Source organism: Asterias amurensis, chromosome 1 (genome assembly GCF_032118995.1).
Source record: "Asterias amurensis chromosome 1, ASM3211899v1".
Classification (NCBI taxonomy): Eukaryota; Metazoa; Echinodermata; class Asteroidea; order Forcipulatida; family Asteriidae; genus Asterias; species Asterias amurensis.
The window spans coordinates 32155842-32177027 of NC_092648.1; the positions used below are offsets into that span (position 1 = coordinate 32155842).

General features: G+C 37.9%; 2 protein-coding genes across 5 annotated transcripts in view; one reads left to right on the top strand and one right to left on the bottom strand.

The window, feature by feature from the left end:
* Nucleotides 1–1615: 1615 nt before the first annotated feature.
* Nucleotides 1616–14149, top strand: LOC139937065 (BRO1 domain-containing protein BROX-like). Its single transcript, XM_071932052.1, has 10 exons — nt 1616–1826; nt 2673–2948; nt 4291–4389; nt 5387–5459; nt 6035–6140; nt 7257–7432; nt 8026–8107; nt 9738–9888; nt 10657–10807; nt 11627–14149. The coding sequence occupies exons 1-10, from the start codon at nt 1726–1728 to the stop codon at nt 11723–11725; spliced, it is 1314 nt and encodes a 437-aa protein (XP_071788153.1). The 5' UTR covers nt 1616–1725; the 3' UTR covers nt 11726–14149.
* A 982-nt stretch (nt 14150–15131) lies between these two features.
* The window catches only part of LOC139937021 (uncharacterized), a 30677-nt gene continuing 24622 nt past the window's right edge, over nt 15132–21186 (bottom strand). For all 4 annotated transcript variants that reach the window (XM_071931994.1, XM_071931966.1, XM_071931976.1 and 1 more), the window contains exon 6: nt 15132–20706. In XM_071931994.1, coding sequence (XP_071788095.1) covers nt 20426–20706 — 281 coding nt within the window. In that variant the 3' untranslated portion in view covers nt 15132–20425. The remainder of the gene's footprint in view (nt 20707–21186) is intronic.

Sequence of the window (21186 nt, forward strand, 5' to 3'; positions counted from 1 at the left end):
CCAAACCAAACCAAACAAAACAACAACCTGAAACAGTTGCGCAATAAAACAAGTGAACAAATTGTCAGAACTGCATGCTCTAATCCCATCAAAAGAAAGAATTATCTATATGGAATAGATAGTTGCTATGAATAGGCTGCATGGCAAACATTTTGAGGGGGAAAATTGCTTAAAACAGAACAACTGCATTTTTTTATAGGAAAAAAAAATGTATTTCCTTTACTTTAGGCCTATGTACAATCGAAAGCCCATTGTTGGAATTGGCAAAATTAGATATGAAATAGGCCTTATAATATACATTTTTGGATCGTCATTACATATCTAGTCAGCGCACGACTTGGACAATTAGGCCAATTGTTTGATTATTCCGAAATGAGATTGTTGTTATACACATCAATATTGAAGGAAATTTTATCATCGTTATTGTAATTGGCATTTACTGAATTCAATGCAATTAGCTAAAATGTCTCAATGATGGATGGATGGGGTCCTAATAATGGTTTTTACATTATAAGATAAGCTAAACTCTAATGCTGATAAATGACGTGTCATTATCGAACCCATCTTATAGCAAATATTATTGGGCCTATTATCTTACAAACCCATAAATTTGTATTATTTATACAACCGTCTGTGAGCAAAAAGGTCAACAAATATGGCGTCTGGAGTTCCGGTCTTCGCAAAAAATAACGGTTAAGTGCACAGTGCGGGCGTAATGGATCATTTTCATAAAGGCTTAGCACAACCAAATTATGCCTACCAGCAGAGAGACCAGCCAATAATACCAACCCACAAGTGTACCATTTGTGATTGTATCCTGCTCATTTCTACTAACCATAACATTGTTCTGCTAAAGATGCTCATGAAATTGGGCACAGGGGGCAGGGGGGCTGACGGAGTTCCAGTCAGAACCATTGCCCGCCCACACCCCTGCCCCTGATAAGATAGGGGGCATGAATAGTTATTCGATGCCGTATAGCCCCATCCTCAAATGTTCGCCCCCCGCTTGCCCCCCCCCCCCCCCACTCCCCATTGCAAACTTTATCATCATCAGTGAAAGGGAACGACGACAATGAGCAAACTATTATGGTATGCGTGACTACAATTGGGCCCAATTTCATGGCTCTGCTTACCGCCGAATTCTGCGCTTATATGATCACCATTCCCCGCATACGAATTTCTCGGCTAGCCTAGCGTACAATGCCTAGAAGCTTAGAAGCCAAAATTCGCCGCTAACCCGAGACGCTTGCCGTAAGCACTCAGAATTCCCTGCTTCCGTAAGCGCCGATGCAGAGCCATGAAATTGGGCCCATGACTGGCTTGGGATCCCAATACTAAGATGCCATTATCTGAAATCTCACAACTGAAGAAACTTTACTTTTCAAAAACAAACGAAATATGCACATCGTGTTGTTATGAATTCCCTTCCTCAAAAAAAACCCCGTATTCAGGGTGACGGAATTTTTGTTGTCTTCCATTTATAGCCCCGCCCATCAAACGGTCGGTTTTTCCATTCTCCAATAATTATTCTGACTTGTGACGAATCAATGAGCAAAAGTCATGTGTTGTTGTGATTCGCTTGTTTTTCGACACGAGAGGGCGCGCTATCCCTTATGCCAGGCAGCTGCACTGTTCTGTGTGTGTTATTTATTGGGAAGTATTCCTCGCTTTATAACACGGTATTACAACAATTCTTAATTTCATTTATACGATAAAGTCACAGCTATGGCGCATTGGTTCCACAGGAATCCACTGAAGGCAACAGTGCCAGTGACTTTTGATCTGGGACAGCAAGCTGCTTCACCACTAGCAAGAAATATTTGCAGGTACACTTACACCCACTAAGGTTTGATGGGATTTTTAAATGTGCAGCCATAAATTGTTACATGAAATGTCATGGAACTTTTGCATGGGAAACTGATAATTATTGAATGAACGCCAAACATACATGCCAGACATACAGGAAAACAGGTTCCGAAAACAGACAACGATGCCTAGTTTATAGTTTGTAGAAATGAACTCCATTCCTTGCTAACCTGTTGTTTTAGTTGATTGTTTTTGCATGGCCAGGGTAAAATGCTGTGAGGCATATGAAGTCTGAAGATGCAATGTTTTGACATCACATGCAAGGCACACAATTTCAATTTGTAAAATATCTTTTCAGGAACAGTTTATGTATACAAGAATAGCTGCAAATGCACAGGCTTAATTGTAAAATGTCCTGTTCTAAATCTAACTTCTAGTTGCGATAAGTATACCCACTTATCACTGTAGTAAGTGAAAGACATTACGTTTGTCGCAGCCAGTTCTGTACTAGAGTACCAGTGACCATGGAGGTAGGACACTGTAAATATTGTTTGTGTATGCGTAAGACAAAGCTTTTTTTTAATGAAAGCTGTGCATGAATTTGGAGGAAGACACTTGAACTTCAGGCCAATGCGAAACCAGTCAGCTATTTTAAGCCACTGACTGAGAAGCACCAAATCAACTAGAGTTGCGATAATCCTAACCCTTGATCTTCCCTATTCTGTAACCATCGGACTCTCGTTCTTCATGGCGGTCAAAGACGGTCAATTGAGGGCTACAATTATTGAAAAAAAAAAAAATGAAAAAAAACATGGTGAATCATGCAAATAAGATTTTCATTGTCAATTCATTTTCATGGATTCCAGAGATATTCGTCAGGCGAGAGCTCAACTACTGGATCTACTACCTAATCCAAATCAAAATGTAGCAGCAGTGAAGGAAGCCATGGAGAAGTACATCGGCCTCCTAGAAGGGTTCATAACAGCCTCTGAAGACCCCAAGGCAGCCCCAGTAACTCCCCAACAGCAGACTGGGGACAGTATGGACGGAATGCTGAAAGAATCTTCGGTACCATCCGGTGAAAGTAAACTGAGAAACTCTGTCAAGGTGACGTGGACAAACTCGCTTGGTGGGAAAAATATGTGAGTTGTGGTTTTATTTTTATGCTGATAGTTGTTTTCATGAAGTTGATTCTGGAATGGTTAGACTGCAGGAAAGGACTTGCAAACGTAAGGTTGTCGGCTTGAATCCTACCAGACTATCCGCTGATTTCATAGTGACTAGAATTGGCATGTTTTTAAAAGCATAGATCAGGGCTCTATGCTTCGCTTTTGAAACGGCAAGGGCACCAAGGCATTTTCTCTTTGGCAAAGGGCACCCTATGAGGAAATTGTGAATTTCTACATGAGCATTTCAAGGGCACCAAGGCAATGACAAGGGGCAACAGAGGCAATCGCCTTCGTTGCCTCCGTGAATCAGGCCTGATAGATACTGAGTCACAATTTTCTTGTTTTGTGCATATTCATAATCAATGGTGCAGGATTGAGCCGGGCCCAATTTCATGGCTCTGCTCATCGTAAGCAAGGAATTTACGCTTACTGAAGCAGGGAATTCGGAACATATACATTAAGCCTTTTTCATAGTGTGCAGGGAATTTCTGCTGTGTGCATGTGTAGTCCACATTTCTATTCTTCATTTACACAGCTAGCTCACAAAATTGGCTTGCCCTGTTAGCAAACAATGGTAATCGCAAGCGCAAAATAGACCGATCCATTAGGCTCCACCCACGGCGCACGTGTGAGCAAGAACATATGCGCCTCTCCAATGCCATTCTGCGCAACTCTACCGCGTGCGCCAAGCATACGCGCACGCATGTCGGACTTTTAATAGTGTCAGACTTTTGGTTGTGCAATGGGTTGTGATTGGTCAATACGCAATGGGGCAGAGCTTAAAGCCATTGGACACTTTCGGTAAGTTGTCCAAAGGCCCACACTTCATGTATCTTATATATGAAATAACAAACATGTGAAAATTTAGGCTCAATTGGTCATTGGAGTCGGGAGAAAATAACGGGAAAACCCACCCTTGTTTCGGCACATTTGGCCGTGTCATGACATGTGTTTAAAATAAATCCGTAATTCTCGACAACGAGAATTGATAATTGTTTTGATGTTTTCTCAAAAAGTGAAGCATTTCATGGAACAATGTTTCAAGAGAAGTCTTTCACCACTACCTTCTGTAAACCCTGTAAGTTATTGGTAAATCTGTGAACTTTTATATTTTTTCTGTGCCGAAAGTGTATAATCTTTCATGGATTGGTATATTGGTTGGTATCCAGGACCATGAAATTGGGCCTGAGCGGCTGGAGACAGATTGCTGATATGACTAAAATGAAGCCTCAACAATAACAGAGAAAGGTTGCTGTTATAGGCCTATATGGAATTTGATTAACACACTGTATACAATTTGTGATTCTTTTGACAGTTTCCAGAATGACTTTGTGTTTGAGGAAATCAACATGCTATTCAACATTGCTCTGTGGTATACAAAACACGCTGCTAAGCTGGCAGCCGGCAGTGCAGAGTAAGTAATCATAATGACACCTTAAATAGTGGTGGTAGCCTTGAATTTGTATGCTTATAGCACCTGGAACCCCTGGTCACTGGGCCCTTCTCAGCTCTGTGATGAGTATACAGGCATGGGTGGCTTGTGCGTAAAGCACTCACCTCTCACCACGGTGACCCTGGTTTGATTCCTGAGTGGAGATGTTTGATGGTTCTCTACTGTGCCACAAGGGTTTTTCTCCGGGCTCTCTGGTTTTCCTCCATCTGAACAAATTAAAACACCTTTTTTCTCAGGCTGTGCTTTGGTCATTTATGGATCGATGTGCCTGGCTGCAAAAGGCTCCCTAGCATGCCTACGACTCGACCACATTGCAGCCAAGTCCTTCGCAATTCAGCTTCAAAGCTGTCCAAATAATAAAACACAATAGTGTGAGGAGAAAATTAGAGTGTTCCTTAAAGGCAGTGGACACTGGTGGTAATTACTCAAAATAATGATTAGCATAAAACCTCACTTTGAAACGAGTATTGGGGAGAGGTTGACAGTATAAAACATTGTGAGAAACAGCTCCCTCTGAAGTGCCATAATATTCAAGAAAGAAGTAATTTTCCACGAATTTGATTTCGAGACCTCAAGTTTAGAATTTGAGGTCTCGAAATCAAACATCTAAACGCACACAACTTCATGTGACAAGGGTGGTTTTTTTCTTTCATTATTATCATGCAAGTTCGATGAATGATTGAGCTCAAATTTTCACAGGTTTGTTATTTCATGCATATGTTGAGATACACCAACTGTGAAGGCTAGTCTTTGACAATTACCAATAGTGTCCACTGTCCTTAATGAGATATGAACTTTTCAAGAAGTTGTATAGACCATGTGACCTTTATTGACAGGAAGACGATGCCTGGCAGGCAAGATGCGCTAAGTACACCGATATGAAGCTTTACAATTTGTGTCATAATTAACGTCCAGGCTCAATGGCTCTTGGTCTATAATATTCTTGTCTCTTTAATAGAATTTCAGAAGAAGATGCAAAAGAAGTCCACAGAAGTGTTCGACAAGCAGCTGGTATCTTCAAATTCATTCAGGTAAATGAGGCGAAATCCTGTCAATTCAATTCAGGTCAGTCCTAACATGGAGGACAATTTCTTTGGACTTTTGCAAAACACAAAATAATTTCACAGTACCAAATATTTGCTGTATAGCCTTGAAGCTCACTGGTGAGGAAGATGACTTCACTGTCAAGTTCATCGATAACACTCTGATTCCAGCCACAAGCTTGTTCATGGGAAAAAATACTTCTACCAGAATGCTGAAACTCTGATGCCGGTAGTGTGCAGGCAGCTGATGGTACAGGGGGTGATTGCGCACGTTAAAAAATATGCTGAAATATGTAATATTTACAAAATCTTACTAGAAAGTGGCTAACGTCTGAGCTGATCATTAAGGAAACGGTCCATGTAGTTGTACGAAAGAATTGAAGTATGTGTTTGTTTTGCATCAAAGTCTTTTCGGACTCACTTTATCTTAACATGCCATTTGCAAAGTTGCAGACCATGGATAGACAGTAGCCATGCCAAGTGGTCTAAAATTGAGTTTTCAAATGTCTCGCCAAAGTTCTTTTAATCTAAATCTATATTGTGTTTATTGTTGTGTGATACAGAGTAACATGCTGAGTAAGTTGTATGAAGTACCCGGCGATGGTTCAGATTTGGATTCCAGAATCTTATCTTGCTATGAGTTACAGTGCACTGCGGAGGCACAAGAAGGTAACGTAGGCAGAGTGTACAAAGTCCAAGAAACCCAGAACTGAACAAGTCAGTTTTTTGTTGTTTTTGTTGTTATTATTATAAAGTTCTGTTCTAATGAAATCAAGGCTCATGCCTCACAAGTTACTGTTAATCACTGTATCTTGCAAGCCTGAGGAAACCTGTGTCCATTATGTCTAATGTGAAGGACAAATTGTCAAGTGACTTGCTCAAGGACACAAGTGTCAAGACTGGGGCTCGACCCCCCATATAAATCTGGGCTCAAACTGGTTATTGCCAGAGAGGCAGTTGGTACCCACTAAGCTTCGGTGTAATTGCTTTTATTATCCCATGATGATCGTCAAAAAAATATTGTGATACTCGATTATATCGCGATTGAAATTTTATGTTCAAAATTCTAACCAAAAATCAAGACAATACGGTAATCATTCCGATATGGTATCACGATTTTCGATAATATCGAGATATCGCCCAAGCTAAGTACCCACTGTAACCTTGATAATTGTAGTGAAGTTTGTCCTGGTTTCTCAACAAGTAGACACCGTATTCAACCAAAACTTTTACAAGTGAATTTTATTGTATTTTTCTTATCAATTTTGCCTATAAATCAGCACTTACACTGACAAAAACCAAACGATGACCCTACCTACCTTAAAGAAGAATCCTGTTTTACTTGTTGTATTTTACTTGTTGTATTTTACTTGTTGTATTTTACTTGTTGTGTAGAAGCAGTTCATAATTCTAGTCTAGTCTGGTGTGACACTGCTCTAGAATTGCAAAGGTTGTGGGTTCGAATCCCACCTGAGTAATATGCCTGTTATTTGTTCACAGAACTCGGGGAAAATACTGAGTATACAGTGCTAACACACATCAGTGTATATGGGTAAAACCAAAATTAATATTCTATACCCGATGCAAATTAAGTGCTATCAGTTCATAGTTTATCATTTCTTTTTTCCCCCTGCATCTTGGTTTTGATTTCAAGTAACTCTGGCTAGAGCTAATGAGCACCCTATCTTACTTGTTGTATTTTACCTGTTGGATTTTACTTGTTTTGTACAAGCAGTTCATAACTGATCATTCCCTTTTTTCTCCATCTTGGTTTTTGATTTCCAGTCACTCTCGCTAGAGCTATTGAACTAAAACACAGCAACAGTCTTATCTCAGCCCTAGCGTCTGAAACCAGCAAGCTGTTTGCCAAAGCTGATGAATCTCTCAAATCGCTGGAAGAAAAACTGGTAGTGAAATGGAGGAAATACCTGCAGTTTAAGTGTATGTTTTACATGTCATATGTAAGTAAATGTTAATCTCTCTTTCTCTCATAATATGATCATTAAAGGCAGTGGACACCAATGGTAATTACTCAAATAATTATTCGCATAAAATCCTACTTGTTTATGAGTAATGGGGAGCTGTTGATAGTATAAAACATTGTGAGAAACGGCTCCATCTGAAGTAACGTAGTTTTTGAGAAAGAAGTAATTTTCCGTAAATTTGATTTCGAGACCTCAGCTTTAGAATTTGGGGTCTCGAAATCAAGCATCTGAAAGCACACAACTTCATGTGACAAGGGTGTTTTTTATTTCATTCATATTTCGCAACTTCTACGACCAATTGAGCTCAATTTTTTACAGGTTTGTTATTTTATGCATATGTTGAGATACACCAAGTGAGACGACTGGTCTTTGACAATTACCAACATAAAAGTAATAATAAGTAATACATTATTTGTATTATATTTTTTTTTTAGACTTAAATACAACAGCAAAAAAAAAAACGCCAGCTACAGAGATGGCAATAAAATATAAGTTAAAAAGTGTTGTTGTCCCATACTCTGACCCACAGGCTTAATCTAATGAGACTGTTTTTTATTCTACTTCTTTAGGCACACTGCTACAATGGAAACTACTTGCTAACTAAAGACAAAGGAGGTGAAGCTGTGAGGTCTCTCAAAGAAAGCTTCTCATGTAAGTATTATGTGGGAGCCTAAACTTGGAAAGGAAGCTAGAGGTTCCCCCTAGAAAGGATTACATCAAACTACTAGAAGATGATACAGGCTTAATTGGAAACTGGTTTAATTGGAAAAGTTCACTTCCACCCATGATTTTAGAAAATGAATAGTTTTCCTTTTAGCGCCTCCTACTGTCTAGTCTGTAGGTATTATATTATATGTCTGTGGTAGTACCATACCAGCATTTTGACAATACAGCGAGCCCTCTACAGTTTGTTCAGGAGAGGCCATTTTCTCAGTGCATTATTGGAGTTGATGTCTATGCTTGCTTGTTAAAGTCTCTCTGTAATGTCTAACAGCGTTCCTTTTTCTTGTTTTTAGGCCTTTTATACATGTAGTTGTTCAGTGATTTGTATGATCTTTTGTGCTTTCTGTTTACGCCCTTTCTTGTCTTAATATTGTCCTGGCTTATCTGGGATTTGGGAGACATACGTCTTTTGGCGACAGTTATATTTAACCTTCATGCTCTCAAGGACATCCCTATGTTGTTTAACTTAAGTTTTTAATATATTTGTTGTTGTGTATACGTACTTGTGAATGTTTTGCCCGAATAAATATTATTGTTATTATAGTGTCAGATGAATAACACCCAAAGATGTTTTTTCCTGTTTTTACAGTATAAGCTAAGGTTTTGTGTTTGGCTGGGGAATGGTTTCCACATTCATGGCGGCCATTATAATAGTCCCAAACTTGCCGTGCATTGCTGAGTTGTCATTGGTTTTAGTCGACTGCCTTTTGGAAAAACTGCCTCTCTACAGTAACTATTGAGGGTGATATTGTGAATTGCCCTCAATGTCTGGATTCTTTCACTTTTATATTTTGTTTATTTAACATATCTTTGCATATATGACACACTTTTATTAATAGTGTACGGGTGGTCGGGTTGGCTTAGTTGTATCTTTCCTTGCCTTCCACCTCTAGGACCCCAGGTTCGAATCCCATCGGGGCACTATGTGGATTGGGGATTTCAGTCTCTACTGGACTGCATAGGGATTTCAGTCTCTACCGGACTGCATAGGGATTTCAGTCTCTACCGGACTGCAGAGGGATTTCAGTCTCTACCGGACTGCATAGGGATTTCAGTCTCTATCGGACTGCAGAGGGATTTCAGTCTCTACCGGACTGCATAGGGATTTCAGTCTCTACCGGACTGCATAGGGATTTCAGTCTCTACCGGACTGCAGAGGGATTTCAGTCTCTACCGGACTGCATAGGGATTTCCCTGAAAGAATTCTCTGGGGTTTTCCTTCCACATCTGAAACTGAAACTTCCTTCCTTGTCTTCTCTCCCTGGGGTTCTTGGCTAGTACAGTGATTTTCTGAGAGTCCTTGACTTCACAACCAGTACAAATGTAATCTGCTTGTTTGTATCTGTATCTTTCACTCATCGATATTTTATTGTTCTCTTCATGTGCTCAGAGGCTTTTTGCATTGGGTGGTTTACAAATATCTTTATTATTACTTTTATTATTATTTACTTTAAATGAAAAAGTGAAATGAAATAGTTTTATTGAATATTTCTATTTGTTATTTAGATTTTTCCTGATTTGATGTGTTTTGACAAAGTCTTTATTTGATACGGTTTAGTATTTCAGAAGTCGGAGCTGTTAGCCAAAGAGTATGCCAAGGCTAAAGGTCCAGGCACAGTAGCCAAACCAGAGCAACATCCATTCTTCTTACGTCTTGGGCCGATTGTTCACAGGATACTGGAGAAGACCGAGAGAGAAAACTCAATGATGTAAGTCTTGTCTTGTGCAAAGTTTATGTTTCATTGAATTCACTCCTGTGCTGTCATGACCTTACAGAAATGGGTTTCCTTAACCTTTTTGTTCATTCGCCCACTGGACGTGTCAACTCAAATTGTGGGTCACCCACAAGTTATCACTACCCCACATGTATTAATATGCATACAATTTTCAGAACATAAAAAACAAAACAAACAAAAAACATTGAAGTGAAGTTCCCAGGGTTTTGACTGGCCTGCCGCTGTTCACTCGCATTTGGCGACTGCTTATTTCGAACCCTTGAGAAAGGACAGTAGAAGCACTTGAGCTGTATTTACTTGAAAGGAAACCTGATCACTGCTGAGAATAGACCTTTATCACGGTGTAGCCATCTTGAATTTTTCCCGATGATATCAATGTAACCTAACCGAGGCTGGAGGAACAAAATAGTCTGGTTCCTATTTGCAAAATGATTATTAGCATTCATTATTGTTATTCGATACAAGGAACATAACCAAGATGGAGGCAGCATGATTAAGGTCTATACCCTGTGGTTATCAGATAATTGCTTTACAACTAACTGACATAAAAATTCAGCTTTGTGTTAACAGCATTGTCTGAATTCGACTAAATAGAACGAGGTCATCAATCTTTGCAGCCTCTTGCGGCCACAATGTGCATTTCAGAACGAGCCACCCGGGGCCTCTGGTCTCTTAAGGATATTTATTGATAATTTCATCCGTGGAATGTGAACATCTTTGCTCTTCTACTCTTTGATGCAGCTATCATGAGAAAGTACCTGAAGAACTGCCAGAGATTAACTCCAAAGAGACGTTTGGATTGGCCAGTCCGCTGGATTTTGAACTGCCTGCAAAAAGCACTGAGTGGACGGCAGCGGTCTACAATGGCTTCACTGTTGCATCAACAAAAAAGGTAAATTTTGTTGTTTTGTTCTCTTCAAACGTTTCATGACACCATTGAGTTAATAAACATCACCCAACATCTCCTGTTCTTCATGTATTTTATCATGGGCATATTTTCACATTCCATAAGTGCTTTTCACATGTTTGAAAACAAATCCATGATATTGAGACAAGCATTCTACATCAACTTTTGCATAAACTTTTGTCACAATAAACTATAGAAAAATAATTTGAATTGTTTTTTTCAGAGTCAAAAATACCCCATTTGAAATGGTTTTTTTTTCAGAGTCCAATTGGGACAAGCATTTTTCATCAACTTTTATTAGTTATAAGCATTGTCCAAAAATTTTGTTATCATGTTTTAAAACTTGGTTTACCTGCAAGTTTGAAAAAACTATGCTTTTTTGTGTGCCGTTATTTATGTATGCCTTTGCCTATTTAATGATAATCTCCATTCTCTTAACTGTGTTTTTGTGTGTTTGTATTTGATGCATTCTTGTACCTGTTTATGGATAGTTTATATTTTCTTAAAAAATTCTTGTGTGTGTTTGTATTGATTTTACCCATTTGTTGTTAGTTTCTGTTTTCTTAACAATGTAAATCGTTTTAATTTTGAATGGTGTCAACTTTTTTTCCTTTTTTTTTAAATTCAAATAAAATAAAATAAATCATTAATATAATATAATATATATAATATTACAATGAACTAGAAATAATTAACCCATTTGAATTGTATTTTTCAGAGTCCAAGTGGGAAAAACATTCTTCCTCAAGTATTATTACTATAAACTACAAATAAATACTGTGTTTGATATTTTTTTTTCTTCAGAGTCCAGATGATAAAGAGGACTCGGTGAAACCAGTTAAGGAGGTTCCCATTGAATCTGACAAGCATCCATCAAACTCTACTGGCTGTAATATCTCATAAAATGCAAATACTACTATGTGCTTAATATTCATCTATATTTGTTATTTGGTGGCATTTCACCAAAAGGGAGCTGTGCATGGAGTGGGTGGGATTGGGAGGAGGGTGTAAAATTAAATTCTGAAATCCTGGGGACTTTTTTTTTTCTACTGGACAGCGTCCCCAAGTTTGGCTTTACCTGGTGAAGAGCGCCCTCTCTTGGTGATTGGCAGAAAGTCTCCCATTATAAAAAAGTGTGTTGCTCAAGGACACAAGTGCTGGTGTGGCGGCAGGAGATTCTGTCCCCCATCCATACAGCCAACTGTGTGCAGACTTCTTCTGATAGCGTCCTCTTTTTAAAATTCCTCCTTCAGCCCATGTTAAATTCTCATAAGGACAGAATCTTGAGTAAGGTGCATGAGACCATTCGGCCACATCACTCTAATTTTTACCAATGAAATTAAGAATGTTTGCCCAAGTTATTAAATTTGTGCAAAAAAAAAACCCTTCAAGTTGGGAAAGTGACTGTTGGTGTGTACAGGCTCTTCAACTTGTACATATTAAATTCTAACAGGCTTGATATTCTTTCTTACAGTTATCTTTTTCCATTTTGTTTGCCCTTAGAAAAATCGGCAAAGTTTTTGTTAATATTCTGAAAAGTATATAACAGCCATTGTACTCCATTGAATTTATTTTTTTTTTCCTCCAAGGGACAAAACTTATGCCCTTTTTAAGCTCCATAATTCAATGCACATTATTTTAGTTTTTCATCACATTTGTGTTACCCAACTTGGATCACAATATCAAGTAATTAAAAAAAAATTTTTTTCAGGGTTATATATATTTTTTTTCTAGGGTTATTGTAGATATTTAAGGGAATAGTAAATATAAATGTAATCTTGATGACTATTCAAATATATCTTTTAATGTAGATATAACATAAAATATAGTGTATATACTAATATAAATATAATGCTAGGTAGGCAGACATTTATGTCTAAAACCAGGGTTCATACTTCCAGCGAATGCGATATGAGTTTTGACGTCTCAATTTCTCAACAGTTGAACTGTGATAAACTAATGTGAAACATTCGCTGCGAAAACAGCCATAGGACGTCAACATTCACTTTGCATTCGCAGAAGTTATGAACCAGGCTTAAGTGTAGCATAATTATGTTAGATCAGCGTGTGGCAAACTAAGGGACGACCCAAAAAGTGGGTTGAGCCTACAAAATTCAAGTGGGGCGTCAAACTTATGAGAAGTGCTAAAATTGATCGGAACACTTTTGGTCATTCTGTCGGCAACAAAGATTGCCTCATAATTGAGCTATCATGAAAAAAAGGTATAAGTAACTATTAATAGCAACTTGTATTTTCAGTTCAAACAATGCAAAAAGTCTTAAATTTATTCAATAATGAATAAATTTACAAAAAACACAAACCTGCGTCAACAACAATAACCCCCTGGTTGTGATTATCTATTAGCTTGTAACTGGTCACTTCGGCACCGAGACCTCAAATTTTAAATCTGAGGTCTCGAAATCAAATCGTAGAAAATTACTTCTTTCTCAAAAACTACTCAACCTCTCCCCATTACCCATAATCAAGAAAGGTTTTATGATAATAATTATTTTGAGTAATTACCAATAGTGTCCACTGCCTTTAATGACATCTGTAAGGCAAAGGGTTCAATTGGCAGGCGATTGGAGAATGATTCACGATTGAGTGCCTGAAATGTTTATTTGGTATTACCAGCTTAAAAGTTTGCTGACCACTGGGTTAGATCATTGCAACCTCATTGCATGGAGGTCTAGCTCCCTCTGTTGTCATTGTAACTTTGGTAGCGTGTTCTTCGCTGGTAAGTTTTTATAGTAAATGAAATTAAGGAAAGTGTTATGAGTTGGCTGCTTCACCTGCTTATATATAAACAAAAAGGGGGCAACACTAGCCTTGTGCCGAAAATAATAAGGTAGCTCGTAGTAATAAACTAATAGGCTTGCAGCTGTAGTGTGCCTATTAGCTGTGTACTACTGCCAAGATAGCACACCACAGCAACAAGCGTCTCAGGGTAAGTAATGAGAAATAAGAGTCAAATGGAAACTGATAGTTGATAATGGAAAGGCGATAAAGGTTTAAGAAATAATTTACATACACATGTACAGCGAGTAGGTTGGTTGCTGTTGCTTGCTCAGAGGGTAAAATGCGAAGTGCGAGAGGGAGTGCGTGTGCACTCGAGCTTTATATACAGAGAAACGCACATGGCGTGACGTAAAGAAAATAATGGTCGCGGGCCGCCTGGGCATGTTTTACGGGACAACAGAACTTAAATAACTGTAAGGGCTGCTACATAACTTAACATTGTAACCTAACCTAGTTTCAAGGTAATAAACCACATTATGAAATTATGTTAATTTCATAATTGAGCACAACACCTTATGAAACTAGCATCTAGATTTTGTTTAGGGATGATTTAGCTCCTGTGTTAATCTTATGAACCACTTCATCTGATGTCTAATGGCCCATGAGTGCCGCATTGCGTTTCTCATTCACCTGGTATTGGTAGTTTTCCTTGGTTATCTCCATTTTTTCTAAGTTGTGGTCTCTAGTATATTAACTGGCTACTGCCACTTAGTAACTGGCGGCCCCAACTTATTAGGTGGCGGACACCAGTTACCCCTCCACCCTCCTCCCCCCCCCCCCTCAACACCAAATAATGAAAATGTTTGATATTATGGCCGTGTATAAAACAAAATGCATGTTTTATTATTATTTGTTTCAAGCAACAACATATTTGAAATTACCACAACTGTCAAAACAAACACACTGTTGAATATAGTTTCCTTTTCTTGCACAGATTAAGGGCCAATGATTTTATTCAAGTTCGATGGTGGAAAATAATTTTAAAAATTTTTGCTTAATTTGTCCCTTTTTAAAGAAGCTCTGATCATTTGATTAAAACAAAAATTAATAGATTGGTGGGAAAAAAAGTCTCCACATTTTATCTTAAATGTCTAAAAGGTTCGTTTTTATTTTCTAAATATTATATATCGTTCGGTAAAACATGTATAGGTTTTGGTGTGACTGTACATTTTAAAGACTCTGGACACTATTGGTAATTGTCAAAGACTAGACTTCACAGTTGGTGTATCTCAACAAATGCATAAAATAACAAACCTGTGAAAATTTGAGCTCAATCGGTCGTCAAAGTTGCGAGATATTAATAAAAGAAAAAAACACCCTTGTCACACGTAGTTGTGTGCTTTTAGATGCTTGATTTGGAGACCTCAAATTCTAAATCTGAGGCCTCGAAATCAAATTCGTGGAAAATTACTTCTTTCTCGAAAACTACATTACTTCAGATGGAGCCGTTTCTCACAACGTTTTATACTATCACCCTCTCCCCATTACTCATTACCAAGTAAGGTTTTATGCTAAAAAATATTTTGAGTAATTACCAATAGTGTTCATGTCTTAAATCAAGAATTAATTGACATAATAGACTCAAAATTATATCTGAGTTGAATACAAAAAGGTAGAATTTAAAATAAGATAAAACTCCTTAATTGATCATGTGACATTTCACAATATATTGAACACTTATTATATTGTGGACAGCTATCAGTATATAATGTAATACTTAAACAACTCAGAGCTCAACAATCTGACCAGAGAAATATAATTCAAAATAAAAATCCATGAACCACCAGCATATTTATGAAAAATAACTTCTTACAAACTAAAATAAGAATAATAAATTAAGATCAGTAAAATTTTGCAGAAATAATTTTTACTTTTCTTTACCAATAGTGCGGAGAGATATTTCAACCATAGTTTCTTAGTTGTAGATCATGTGCTTTTATAAGGTTGCTCATTGGCCCATCCTGTACACAGTGGTACACAGTGCAGACCGTGGCTCTTTTCCAAACCATGGCTTTGTCTTAGGCTCTGGCTTCATCAGTAATTTTAAAATGCATACTTCCAGTACGCAGACAAGCGCCTTATGCCAGAGCCCAATTTCATAGAGCTGCTTAAGCACAAAAGTAGCTAAGCAAAAATAATATATGCTTACCAGAAAAAGGTCATCGGCCAAAGTACCATGTCACATGTGCAATCTGTGACTGGTATCCTGCATATTTTTGCCAAGCAGAAAATATTGCTTGAAAATTTCCTGCTTAGCAAAAAGTTGGCCCTGTTTCTGAGAACAGCTGTAGCTGTGCATTTCAATTGGTTATCACTACGTGAGTTGCATCAAATATGAATCACTCATGAACCATCTGCTTGTTATCAGAGAATAATGCTTTGAACTAAGACTACACAAAGTCAAGACGCATTACCTTTTCATAACTATAAAAGGTAGTTATACAGTATGATTGTTTAATTTTAGTCTGAAAGCTTACAAGTTATGAAGTTCATACTAGAACCATTTGTTCTATGAAATTATTCCCCCTGAAACAAAGCTGTATCTGAACACTTAGAAAGAAAGAGTAAAATCTCATACCAGTAGTTATAAAACAAGAATACACTGATCCATTAGGCTCCGCCCATGGCGCACGTGTGAGCAAGAACACATGAGCCTCTCCAATGCCATTCTGCACAACTCTGCCAACGCATTTCGGACTTTATAGTGTCGGACTTTTGGTTGTGCAATGGGTTGTGATTGGTCAATTGGGGCGGAGCTTAATGGATCAGTCAACTAAGAACAAGGTGTTAAACATGCTGAAAATTGTGCATGGTTTTTCACTCTTTTCTCTTTACACAATGGGTTATACCCAAATTTCCACAGGTTTGTTATTTCAAGGTTTGATCACACAAAACATGAACACTGTGGTGACTTTGTTTTCAGCTTCACCAATTCCTATTGGTGGAGAGCGCGTCACGTCGGTGTGTATAAACCTTTGTTTATGACCAGTAAAAAGTGTTGAAACATGGGCGTGACACGTGAGCTTGGACCTGTGCTTATAAGACTGTTTCTTCATTCCTATTGGTTGAGAGCAACGGCTAAAACAGTTGTGCCACATCACGCAATACGCGCGATGCGCACAGCATTCCCTTATAAGGAGTTGTTTACCCGAGGGCGGTGGAGGGCTTTACCATTTCATAGCTGGAGGGGTGTTGTGTTGAAAGAAATCATTGAAAAATTATAATTTTTGCATTTATTTTACTTTTTGACCAAAAAGTGTTGATGTTTTTGACCGAAAAGGTATTTAAGAATGGGAATCAAAGTGTGTTGAATTTTGTTTTAAACTAGTGGTTTAAACCTGCCGAGGCCTGGTTCTTGATAATTTACCTCGACTTCGTCTCGGTAAAATTATCAAGAACCAGGCCTCGTTGGGATTAAACCACTAGTTGATGATTCCCTTTACTCAACCACACCCACCCTAATCCTTGAATAATGAAAACCCTGCTCCTAAACCCTTTTCACCTGCTTAGAAAGAGTCAACAATGCATACAAGTCTATTGTAACAATCCTGCTTGTTAGTTTACTTGCATTTACACATGCTTTTATGGTTCAACAAAGGGAACAAATTTGCATAGACCTTACCGCAAATACCAATGCGCAAGCGCAGACTGTTGAATGAGGTGCATTGTGGGATAGATATTAATCAAATTTTGCTACCAGCTAGACCACAATGCACCTAATTCCAAGCTTTACGCGCGTGCCCCAGTATTTGCGAAAAGGTCTATGTGGTTTACCCTCAGTTTGAACAAGTCTACAGATTAAATAACTAATAACACATTATAATATTCTGGAATTTCATTTGGGAAATCAACAATACAATTTTAAAAATAGAATTTTACAAAAACTGTTCTAGATATTTTGTATGGGCACCTAACAAAAATAACAATCCTGTGTAAGCAGGCAAGGTTTACAGTGGAGTTGCATTAACATTAAATTTCAAATCATGATAATCGTACCTGTATCTTAAAATACCAGCATCTATACAAATTATGTCGTTAAAAAAGGAGATAAAAAAAATAAGATCATAAATTTGCATAAAACCCTTTTTTATTCCACAACATACCTTTTTTTTTGAGTTGTTACAGTTTTATTGTATTTCCTTTTTAGTTTTAGACTCAAGTCAGCTTTATACTTTGGAATATAGACAAGCAGGCTTGATTCGTTTTCTTTCTTTGGTTTGTATAATTTGGATGCCTTAAAAACGGAATACCTTATAAAAAGTTGTAACCAAAACCTTTACATTAAAATATTCTCACTACTTTTACTTACTACTGCTAAAATCTTGTAAGTGCTTATAAAAACTTTGGTAACGACCCCAAAAAGAAATTTAGTAATTTTGATCCAAAAGCCTACTTGTTTTGCGAAATTATTTTGTCTAAATGGCCCCTTTTGATTAGAAATCAAGATAAGAGTGTTAGAAATTTTTTAATTGCCACGGATCGCTTGCAAGCAACTTTTTTGACATTTCAGTGAGCACAACGTGGATGAATTCTTCGTTCTTGATGAAAACAATGTAAAAATTTGTACTCTGTCTCAACAACTATCACAAACTTTCACAGGTGACTTTTACTGTATTTTTCTTGATAATTTTGCTTATAAATCAGCATTATGATGACAAAAACCAAACAATGACCCCACCCTACACTAAAATTTGATACTCTTTCCGTTTGATTTTTACAGAAGTACATACATTTAAAAAACACTTGAGCTCACATAGAAATCTATAAGAAAATAGTTTAAACCCTTTTCCAAAAATATTAGAAATTGCATCAACTAAACGGCGCTGGCAAACATGGGCAAACTGCATTCTTACAATCTCATTTAATTGCATTTAGTTTTTCTATCACTTAAAAATATAGCATTTATAAAGGCTCATTAAAAAATAGTGATTTACCATGATTTGTTATCCTAGTACAAACTTCTTATCTATCATCATCTGACGGATGCTAGGGACAAAACTTTAAATACTTGGAACAGCAAATGTCTCTTAGTTCAACACAAACGATTCCCTTTAAGGGTGTAACATTAAGCAATTCAGGGGGTTGCCACGAAGTTTCCAAAATTTTTACAGGTCGTACTGAGTTCAAAAACCTTCTCCGTCTCTTCCCAAAGTATTTTTTTCAAATTGAGTTTTTCTGTGTTCTGTCTGCCTTTATCTCTATTCATGTACATGTATTCCTTCTTGCTGCTTCTGTTACACTAGTACTCCAGTTTGTGAGTGTTGTGTTATCCTTTAGCCTTCGAGAAAGTTTCTGATAGGATCAAAACATCAAGCCATTAACTATTTCTTTTGCATTTATACCATACCTTTCAAGCAGTTAGCAACAGTTTGCCACAGCTAATTCTGATTTTTCATTTATAAATTGTGTGTCTTCAAGGCCCCCAACCCGTTATTCATCACAGCCAAACAAGGTCAGAAAACGACCCTGGGAGTTCATGTCATTACATAGAGCATTTTCACTGGAAATAACGTGGGGAATATTCATTGTTAATTTTCACAATAAATGCAAAACCTCACTATACGAAATTGGGTCAATGTTAGGGTTCAGGGTATTGCCAGAGCCAGTCACATACTTCTACATTTACAATGACTTCCCAACAAGCTTACCCCTGAACTTTCTCCATAATATTCCACCAGGAATTTGTATTGATTTCATCATCAGATTTCCAAACTGCACAGAACTACTTGCTGCTGTAAATACCTGACCTTACCAAACACTCTTGTTATGTCAATATGTATGTGAACATGAGAAACCATTACAAAACAACACATAATGCACTGTTGAATAGAGACAAGTACTTGCTGCAGCATCATTGAACAAAGAAGCAGTTATCGACTAAAGGTGGGACGTTGAACCATAAAAACTTTGTTGAAATTTGTTTAAAAATTTTGTTTAAACAATGTCAATGGCAAAATAAAAAGCAAATAAAGCTTTCTTTTCTAAGACGATGGGCTCAGAACTGATTCAGGACAATGTCTGACTTTGAAGGATTTGGTACTGCCAGCCCTCGGTACAGCTGATCATCTTCAGGAGAAATGCATTCTCTTGAAGATGATCAGAGCGGACTGATCGAAACGTTGAGTTGTTAATCCCCGGTTCTTCTCAGAATCACCACTGCCCATAGAGACAATTATTTACATTGTGTAAGATAGCTTTAAACCTAAAAAAACACAACAAACTAACACCATTTCAGTGACATTTCCACTACTCAGTTTTAAAGGCAGTGGACACTACTGATAATTACTCAAAGTAATAATCAGCATAAAACCTCACTTGGTAATGAGTAATGGGGAGAGGTTGATAGTATAAAACATTGTGAGAAACGGCTCCCTCTGAAGTGACATAGTTTTTCGAGAAAGATGTAACTTTCCACAAATTTGATTTCCAGACAGCAGATTTAGAATTTGAGGTCTCGAAACCAAGCATCTGAAAGCACACAACTACGTGTGACAAGGGTTTTTCTTTCATAGTTATCTCGCAACTCCGACAACCAATCAAGCTCAAATTTTCACAAGTTTGTTATTTTATGCATATGTTGAGATACACCAAGTGAGAAGACTGGTTTTTGACAATTGCCAATAGTGTCCAGTGTCTTTAAGATAGATTTAAAACTAACAAATTGGAATGAAAGTACTCTTCCACATATCAATGTTGGAAAACACCTTTAAGGACAAATATTTGGTGTAATCTAGATCCACGAGCAACAAATATTGCAATAATGTAACCTACTATTTCTGCAAAAGGCACAATTACATTCCCACTTCACTGTTGATGACATTGGTCTGGATTACCATCGTCCCCATCCAACATCTGTAACACTACCTTATTCTCAATCTCCACGAAGTACTCGTAGTGCGCGGTGTAGCGGATGCGTTTCTCTGAGGGTTTGTCAGAGGCTACAGCGAGAGAGCGAACCGTACACCGTGAGGCTGTGGTTTGAGGCATAGTGAACTCAATCTCTGCATCACCTTGAGGGGTACGCGGTACCTCACGGTGCGAGCCTAGGTGAATACGGCACATGAGGATATGGGAGGCGGAAAACACTGAGGAGAGATGGAAGAGAATAATAATAATAATAACAACAATAGTAACTGTTTCTTATATCACGCTTTATACACCTGAAGGGTGTCTCAAAGCGCTTCCAACTTTATAATCCCTGGTCACCGGGCCATCTCTGCCCTAACAGGTACCCATTTACCCATGGGTGGAGAGAAGTAATTGTAGTCAAGTGTTCTGCTCAGGGACACCAAGTTAGTCCTACACCAAGTGTCATGACCAGGACTTGAACCCAAACTCTGCTGAACAGAAACACATAGAGCTTGCGTTGGGTGCTCTCATCAGCTCGGCCACAACACCCAATCAATTACTGGGATGAACAATGACATGGCAATGCTTCATCATCCTGACTGAGTACAGAATAAAACCTTAAATGCAGGGTGGCATTTTACACTGGACTGCAGGGTCAAGCCCAGTGATTTTAGTGTCTGGCCAGCAAATCCAGGACCAGACAAGTCCAGTTGTCT

Excerpts from the sequence above, each read along its gene's own strand:
- LOC139937065 (XM_071932052.1), top strand. The coding sequence starts at position 1,726 with ATGGCGCATTGGTTCCACAGGAATCCACTGAAGGCAACAGTGCCAGTG. Across the intron at positions 6,141-7,256 it reads CACTGCGGAGGCACAAGAAG|TCACTCTCGCTAGAGCTATT; the intron begins GTAACGTAGGCA and ends TTTGATTTCCAG. Across the intron at positions 10,808-11,626 it reads CTGTTGCATCAACAAAAAAG|AGTCCAGATGATAAAGAGGA; the intron begins GTAAATTTTGTT and ends TTTTTTCTTCAG.